An 8,281-nucleotide genomic window follows, 5' to 3' on the forward strand; every position below is an offset into this window, starting at 1 on the left:
GACGTTCCATGTTAACAGGTCAGAAATCAATCAGACTACATTACCAAGCCTTTAGCTACATTTATTTTACAACTAAGTACTTCTTGCTGTTTTACCAGACATATAAGACATTGTGTGATTTTTTTTGGACAATATTGCGTTCATTATTTTCAGTTGCTTTTGTTTTTGATCACAAGGTGTGCACAGTGTTAATACACAGTATCCACATCAAGATTGTTTTTGCTTTGAGAAGATAATTGCTCTTGTGCCAAATGTTTCAATGCAATAAGGTCGTATACACTGTGGAGTTCTCAGTCTTTCCTGTGATTTGAGTCTTTTATGGGCTGAACTCTGGGAGAAGCTTCATCTACTGTGGTGCATCTGAACTATGAACACGTGAAATTTTACACTGTAGTAGACAAGCCAAGGAGAAATCCTCTGTACTGAGTCATTCAGCAGACAGTATAGTGTACACTTGTAGCTGATTTACAGGAAATAGCTATGTGAATAGGGTTGTTAGAAAGACTTTGAATTCAACATTAGCATCTTCAGTTAAAACTGTATGCTTAATGAAAATGAACAGGAATTGATTTAATTTTACCACGTGTATATTTATCTTCTTCTAGTATATTGCCTTATAGTTTCTGCTTCTGTCAAAGAATTCTGGGGGGAAAAAAAACATTAAAGCCTTTTACTGTTAATGAGATCAAGTGAACTTTTCTTTGTAAATGGAGACATTCTTGTAATCTTTTAACATTTTCATTTGGTCATGAACCATGAATTTCTCTGGCTTTTTATGTGGGTGGGGTGTAAGCCTATATGGGTCCTAATTACTGACTGATTAATAAAACTGCTGCAAATAAAATATGTTCTTTATTTCTGGCATTGTTTTGTCTGAGAAGTTTCCCCTTTTCAAACAGACTATCAATATTCAGTGTTTTGCATGAATTCATTTAATCACAAAAAACAAAACACTCAAATTGTTTCATGGGTTGTGAGACTGTATTCAAAGTTTATATAAGCTGAATTTAAGTTATAAGCATTCTAATTTAACATGAGCTTTAAAGGTGTTCCGGGCACTTCCAACTGGTAGGAGACCCAGGGGCAGACCCAGAACACTCTGGAGGGATTACAGATCTCTCCTGGCCTGGGAATGCCTTGGGATCCCCCAGGAGGAGCTAGAGGACATTGCTGGGAAGAAGGATGTCTGGGTTTCCTAACTCAGCCTGATGCCACTGTGACCCAGCCCCGGATAAGTGGCAAAAAATGGACGGCTGGACATAAATTAACAGAGGAAAATCAATAAAAGTACACTTCATGTGTGTATCAAATGGGAACAAGACATTTAATTTACAGAGTATATACAGTTCAATACAATGTGACGGGCCTGCTAAAAGATGATAGTTTAATACACCTGACAAATGCATGGACAAGCCAGTATGTCTCTGTGGCAAGGAAAGGTCGTGACCCGAAGTCTGTGGTTTGTCAGAGTTTGGAGCTTCCTTATAAGCTCAGACAGGTCAGGTTGACTATCCAGAATCTCCAAGTACTTCAGGTCCCGAAGCTTATGAAGGTGCAAGAAATCCTTCTCTGGTACATGCTCATGTCGAATTTTGAGACTTTTCAGCTTTGGAAATAGATGTGGGATTTGAGCCGTGAGGGCTCCCAAATGTGAAGGCCAGGGGTCCATGTGAAGGTGGAGGAGATCCGGTACTTGAGCTGCCACAGCTGCCATCTCTTCTGAGGATATTCCTGCAACACGCAGTGTGAGACTTGTCACTGTGGCTGGAATGGTGTTGACATATTTGTAAACAGACGGGCCCTTGACGACGACCAGGGTTGTCAGTTGAGGGAGGTCATCCAGCCATGTTTTCAGATGACACACAGGTGGCCCTAATTCTGCCAACTGCTCATCTGAGTGCTGGTAGAAAACTGCAAGAGTCTGCAGGCCAGGCACCAGTCTCATTGCGTCCTCTGGTAATGAATGATCGCTGTAGTTAATAAGTTCTAAACTGGACAAGGCCGTGGCACCATCTTGTCCATGTGCTCCACCTAAGGGACCTGGCTTGGGTCTGGGATGATTGTGAGGGGGGTACAGTATATTCACAGTGGTCAATGACAGATGCTTGAGATTAGGCAGGCAGGTAAGTATGGAGTGAACCATCCAAATTGATTCTTCAATTATCCCTGTCTGATGACAAACCAGAGACGTAAGATTTTTAAAATGGGAGACCGCAGAAATGAGTCTATCAATTGCTGCACTGGGGAATTGAACACCACACATGCTGAGGTGAGTCAGCTGCAGGGGTTGAGACACTGCGGGAGCATCTAGCAAAACAGACTTATGACTGCTTCTAATAACCAGATGCTTCAGATGTGGAAAGTTCTTCAGGCAGTTGAGGGTCTCTTGTGAGCTTTGGTCCATTATCACTGTAGTGAGAGCAGGAAGGCACATGGCGAGCTGTTTCCAGTCCTTAACTTTGGTGCTCCTCACCAAGGCACTGGTGACTTTTTTGCGGCGAAGGCTGGCCCAAAACTGACTGTTGTAAGAGCCGTTTTGAAAAGCAAGAACTACTGCCCAGCCTTTCCACAGAGAGCTGTGGTCAACAAGTTTCTTGAAGTACTTGCAGCAAGCACGGACGCACAACTTGTCTGCCACAGACAGATATCCAAAAACGTGGCTCCACACCTCTGACGGAAGCTGCGAAGGCGAAATGGACATCGCTCTGCTGTGCTGACGGACATGTAAGCCCGTTGAATGACACAGATATTAGTTTAATTCGTTACCACTTAGATTCTAGTGGATCTAAGTGACCATAAAAGAGTTTTACATGCTCATAAAAATCATTTTTGAAACCATGCTTGTCGTTTGAAGCCAACACGACGTGTGTTCAACGCATAGGGTTCAACGTCGACTATAGTGTGAGCGTCAGGCTTCAGAAGTGATTGACACAACAACTATCCAATGGGTGTGAAGCTCACGCCCATAGCTAAACTGTGATTGGTCAACTATTTCTTTATATATTCCTCACACGTCATTAGACTTCCTCTTTTTTTCACGCGACCCTTGTGAGCGGTAAGGATTGTCTTGTCTTTTTCTGTTGGCGATTAAAGTCATTTTAAGTAGACTATCACCCCATATGATATTTCAATTTTCTAGATGATATTGTTAGCATTATACAGTAAGCGTTTTATGTTGCGTAAATGTTCGTAAATTTGACTTTAACTGAGCGTGGCCTGTGACCGGGTAACGTTAGCTAGCATTAGCTGAGGGCCGCGTGTTCTGGTCTACAACGCAGATTGTATTAGTTGTCGGCTCGGTTTCCTCATTATAACCTTCTATTACGTGTTCTCTTTCCCTTTAGATATTTCCTTGTCTTTAAACCAGCTTTTAAGCGATCCTTGGAAGCACTGCAAAGATGCCCAGGGAAGACAGGGCCACGTGGAAGTCCAACTATTTTATGAAAATCATCGTAAGTATTTTTTATGTCCTTCTGTTGATCACTCGTATTTTAATGGTATGTACATATATGTAAATGCCTCGGTTAGGGATGGGTGGCTGTGGCCCACCCGCCCAGGGGCTTGAGCGCGTTATCCACTAACTGGTGGGTCATCCCAGCTCCTCTAGTTCCCAAGAGTGAATGTTTATAGCACAAATTTAATTGAATGTGATTCGGTTAGAGTTAAACTAGTTTGAGTGGTCAAATAGAAAGGTGTTATGTAAGTGCAATCCGTTTACCATATGTCAAACACATAGTTCTCCTTTACAGCAACTCCTGGATGACTACCCAAAATGCTTCATCGTGGGTGCCGACAATGTGGGCTCCAAGCAGATGCAGACCATTCGTCTGTCTCTGCGCAGCAAGGCTGTGGTGCTGATGGGTAAAAACACCATGATGCGCAAAGCCATCCGTGGCCACCTGGAGAACAATCCTGCTTTGGAGAAGTAAGTTATTGCTCCATCTATACTTTTTCAAAGGCATACTGTGCAGATTTTGTCTGTAAAAATACCCCTACCTAGTTCAGCTGTAGTTGACCAAGCCAGAGAATGAATTAACAAAATGGTGCCAGTGAGACCAAAGTTTAATGCCTGTCTTCTACAGGCAGATGTATACACTGCCATATACTTCTAGTGGGATGTGAAGGATTACTTTTTTGGAAAATCCTGCATAGTATATACCTTGTCTGAGTTTTGATGATGCAGGATAGTTACAGTGCAGCCTGTGTGGTGCTGTGGTGTCGTTCCCCCTGCAAACAGTAACCTGTCTCCTAGCTATCCCTGTCTGTCTACATCCCCAGATAGCCAGGGACGCAAGGTCTCAGACACTTATAAACCTTTCTTTTGTTGGAATTACACTCTGCTTGCATATTGTAACAGACCATATGATTGAACAGACTCCTTCCCCACATTAAAGGAAATGTGGGCTTCGTCTTCACCAAGGAGGATCTGGCTGAGGTCAGGGACATGCTGCTAGCCAATAAGGTAAGGCTCTCTAACACCATTTTAGAGTATACAGTGATGGCTTCTGAACACAGAAAATGAAAGCAAAATACAAAATATGTATCTCCATATACAATCAACAGTACAGTAGAAGGAACCTAGATCTGTAGTCTAAAGATTTTTTGACATCACAAAAGTGCAGGATAAGTTACAATGCAGCTTGTTTGGTACTGTTTTGTCGTTCCCCCTGCAAACAATAATCTGTTTCCACGCTATCCCTGTCTGTCAGAATCCCCAGGCAGCCAGGGACGTATGGTTTCAGACACTCAAAACTTGATTAAAATGTGCCTATCTTGTTGAATGTGTCCAGTATAATATTCAATCAGACCTAGTAAAGTTTACTTGACTGTGCCTTTCACCACCCAAGGTACCTGCAGCTGCCCGTGCTGGAGCCATTGCCCCCTGTGATGTGACAGTGCCAGCCCAGAACACTGGTCTGGGTCCTGAGAAGACCTCTTTCTTCCAGGCTCTGGGTATCACCACCAAGATTTCCAGGGGAACCATTGAAATCTTGGTAAGTTGCTGTGGTAGCGAACACCAGTCTACTTAAGTGCAGGAAGCCATGTATTCAGTACAGGAAAAACCTACTGTATCAGAGTTTGAATCAGCAACTAACTTATTTCTGTCTCCAACAGAGTGATGTCGGTCTGATCAAAACTGGTGACAAGGTTGGTGCCAGCGAGGCCACGCTGCTTAACATGCTGAACATCTCACCCTTCTCCTTCGGACTTATTATCCAGCAGGTGTATGACAATGGCAGTGTTTACAGCCCTGAGGTGCTTGACATCACTGAGGCTTCTCTGCATGGCAGGTTCCTGGAGGTAAAATGAAATTTCACTCTGTAACTGAAGATGACTCACTTGACACATTTTGTTGCTGTTTTGGTGAACTGTCAGTGACTATATATAACTTCTTTTTAAGGGTGTGAGGAACATTGCTAGCGTATGCCTGGAGATTGGCTACCCCACTCTTGCTTCTGTCCCCCACTCCATCATCAACGGCTACAAGAAAGTCCTGGCTGTTGCTGTGGAAACCGAATACTCCTTCCCCCTGGCAGACAAGGTATGAACCCATGAACTGTAAAGGAGACCTAGATCTGTAGTCTGAAGGTTTTTTTGGACATCACCAAAGTGCAGGATAAGTTACAATGCAGCTTGTTTGGTGCTGCTTTGTCGTTCCCCCTGCAAACAGCAACCTGTCTCCTAGCTATCCCTGTCTGTCAGCATCCCCAGGCAGCCAGGGACGCAAGGTCTCAGACACTCAAAACTTGATTTAAAATGTGCCAATCTTGTTGCATTTGTCAAATTAATCAGCAGGATGCTTGTAGTTTCTCATTACCCTGCGAAGAAACTTTGAAAAAATTTCCTGTCAAGTTCTGCACAGGCAGGGATTCTTAGTTTCAGATAACTCCAGGGTCACTGTTGGTACTAAAGTGCTTAATTAGCTCTTGAATTTCAGTCTGCATGCACAGGAAACCACTTCATGAACATAACTAATTTTTCACCTTTTTGTGTTGCAGGTCAAGGCCTTCCTGGCTGACCCATCTGCATTTGCTGCTGTTGCAGCACCTGCAGCAGCTGCAGAGACAGCTGCAGCTCCAGCTGCTGCCAAGGAGGAAGCTAAAGAGGAATCGGAGGAATCAGATGACGACATGGGCTTCGGTCTGTTCGACTAAACCACAGCGAACAGAATCAGAATTGAGTCAATAAAGACCATGATTCAATAAAATAAGTGTTTTGAATCCTTTGTACACTTATTTTTAGTAAATTATAAGGTTGGGTTTGTTAAATTGAAGATGCATTGAGTTATTAGTAATACAGTATTGTGCCTTAAGTACTAAATTTCATTGTACAGGTTTAATCCATTGTCAACTAGATTCAAAGCTTAAATGTTACAAGATAAATTGACCATATCTTCAGTATGTAAATGGATAGTGTGCAGAACCAGATGTGCAATTTGGTTGTCAGCCTGCAAAGTAAAAGCTAGCAAAGTTTTAACCAGTCTTACTCGTTCCCACAGGCTCTGCACTAAATGACAAATGGTGTTAGTACTGGGAACCACTACAGATGAGAAATGTATTGCTGCTGTAGAAGTAAACATTTCTAGTACTTGCTTAGTTCATAATACGCTTAAAAATCTATACTGAAAGTGGGCTAGATTAGATTCTAAAAATCCCAGGATGTTAACCAACACAGGAAATGTAAAGTGACTACCAGTATGTCATTGATGGAAAGTATTCCATGCCCAGAAATCAGATTAATGCTTGATTTAAGCCTAAAGTCAATTTAGAATTGGTTCATGCAAACACATCTGTTAAATGTAATACAAAAATCTAGATCGGTGAAGACATTGCACTGGGTTTGGCAGAGTGGAAGGATAACAATGGTGCTTCAAACCATCCGTATTCAATACAATGTACACATTTCCCAGGCAACTTTTTCAGGCTCACAAATGTTTTAATTCCTGAGATTTCTTAAAGCTTCAAACATTAAGGTTGTACCCAAGGACGCATTCATTTAAAAGAGGTGAATAATGGTATAAGATAAACATGTTTGAAAAATGATTGGGAATTACTGATGTATGAGTAGACATTTCAATAAGGACATGTTTGTCTTAATGTACTTTACTATACTTTCTGGGTTATTTTATGTACAAGGCAGAGAATAATACATACAATGGTGTATTATGGCCATACATGTTAAGCACACCTGGAGGAGGCAGGGTAGATAAACAAGAAATATACTCAGATTTTCCTTGACATTATCCCCTGCACACACATGAATAGAAACTCCCCAATTCTACCATGTTTGTGATAAACATTTTGAGATAATTTCTGGTATTTCATGTTAATTTTTTTTTAATAGCTATAACCTTAAGTTTGCGCTCAGGAATCTACTAAAGGATAGGACTGATGTCTATAGCATGAGCAAGCATGAGGTTTGTTATGTAACTTAAAGATTTATTGTCAGATTCAAATTTTGTGATCATATGTTTAGGCATAATGGTTATAAAAAATCCAGTTTTGTTGTACACAAAATTCTCCATATCACTCCAAAACACAGATGCGGATGGGCAGTGATAAAACAAATGTAAGATAGTCTCCTGGTCAGTATTACAGAAGGTGCATTTCAAATCTATATCAGCAAATTTGGAAACTTTTATGCAAAATTTTAAAATGAATTTCTCTGATCTTATTTGAAATACAAAATTTAAAGGGACACATCCATGCTTTATACCAGTTTATGCTGTCTAATTGTGAGTTCCAAAAATGTTTTCCTCAAGGTGAAATCTTATTGAAGCTCTGTTTGTTCGTACACTTCCTGTTAGTTAATTCTATTCCTCCAATCATCAAATCAGCCACTTGAACATGAACACTTAGATAGACCAAGTGATATTTCATTAACTCCATTATACCTGAAGTTATAGCTCTTATCACAGAAGAAAATTCTTTGTACATGACAGGGAATGATCTCATTCTCATAAAGTCTTCATAGCTGCAAAGATCACCATTGTCTTCAAACAACCCTTTTTGATCCAATTGTTTTTGTATAAACTTTTCCTGTTAATTATAATATTACCATTATTCCAGATTATATCTTTATGTGGAGAGAAATTGTGAACATAACATAATTTCCAAGATAGCAAAGCTTGCTGATGAAACATTGAAAGTTTTACGGGTAATTTTGAAACATTATAATTACACCCTAACAGAAATTTTAAACCACTTGATTCTTTAAATATATTATGCAGTATAAAATTCCATGATGAATCCGGGATTTTCAAACATGTCTTAAGCCACTT

General features: G+C 40.8%; 1 protein-coding gene and 1 non-coding gene across 2 annotated transcripts; both read left to right on the plus strand.

Annotated features, from left to right (window-relative positions):
• Positions 1 to 3,027: 3,027 nt before the first annotated feature.
• On the plus strand, positions 3,028 to 6,211 carry rplp0 (ribosomal protein, large, P0). Its single transcript, XM_053316059.1, has 8 exons — positions 3,028 to 3,055; positions 3,345 to 3,452; positions 3,750 to 3,925; positions 4,375 to 4,462; positions 4,848 to 4,994; positions 5,116 to 5,301; positions 5,402 to 5,542; positions 6,000 to 6,211. The coding sequence occupies exons 2-8, from the start codon at positions 3,399 to 3,401 to the stop codon at positions 6,153 to 6,155; spliced, it is 948 nt and encodes a 315-aa protein (XP_053172034.1). The 5' UTR covers positions 3,028 to 3,055; positions 3,345 to 3,398; the 3' UTR covers positions 6,156 to 6,211.
• Positions 5,611 to 5,740, plus strand: LOC128356316 (small nucleolar RNA SNORA63). The gene has a single exon (XR_008321166.1). It is a non-coding gene; the product is annotated as a small nucleolar RNA SNORA63 (small nucleolar RNA).
• Positions 6,212 to 8,281: the final 2,070 nt, after the last annotated feature.

Source organism: Scomber japonicus, chromosome 3 (assembly GCF_027409825.1).
Source record: "Scomber japonicus isolate fScoJap1 chromosome 3, fScoJap1.pri, whole genome shotgun sequence".
Lineage (NCBI taxonomy): Eukaryota > Metazoa > Chordata > Actinopteri > Scombriformes > Scombridae > Scomber > Scomber japonicus.

Bases quoted from the DNA above. Each gene is read 5' to 3' on its own strand.
- rplp0 (XM_053316059.1), top strand. From the start codon at position 3,399: ATGCCCAGGGAAGACAGGGCCACGTGGAAGTCCAACTATTTTATGAAA. The intron at 3,453-3,749 runs GTAAGTATTTTT...TCTCCTTTACAG, and splicing joins ACTATTTTATGAAAATCATC to CAACTCCTGGATGACTACCC. The intron at 4,995-5,115 runs GTAAGTTGCTGT...TGTCTCCAACAG, and splicing joins GGGGAACCATTGAAATCTTG to AGTGATGTCGGTCTGATCAA.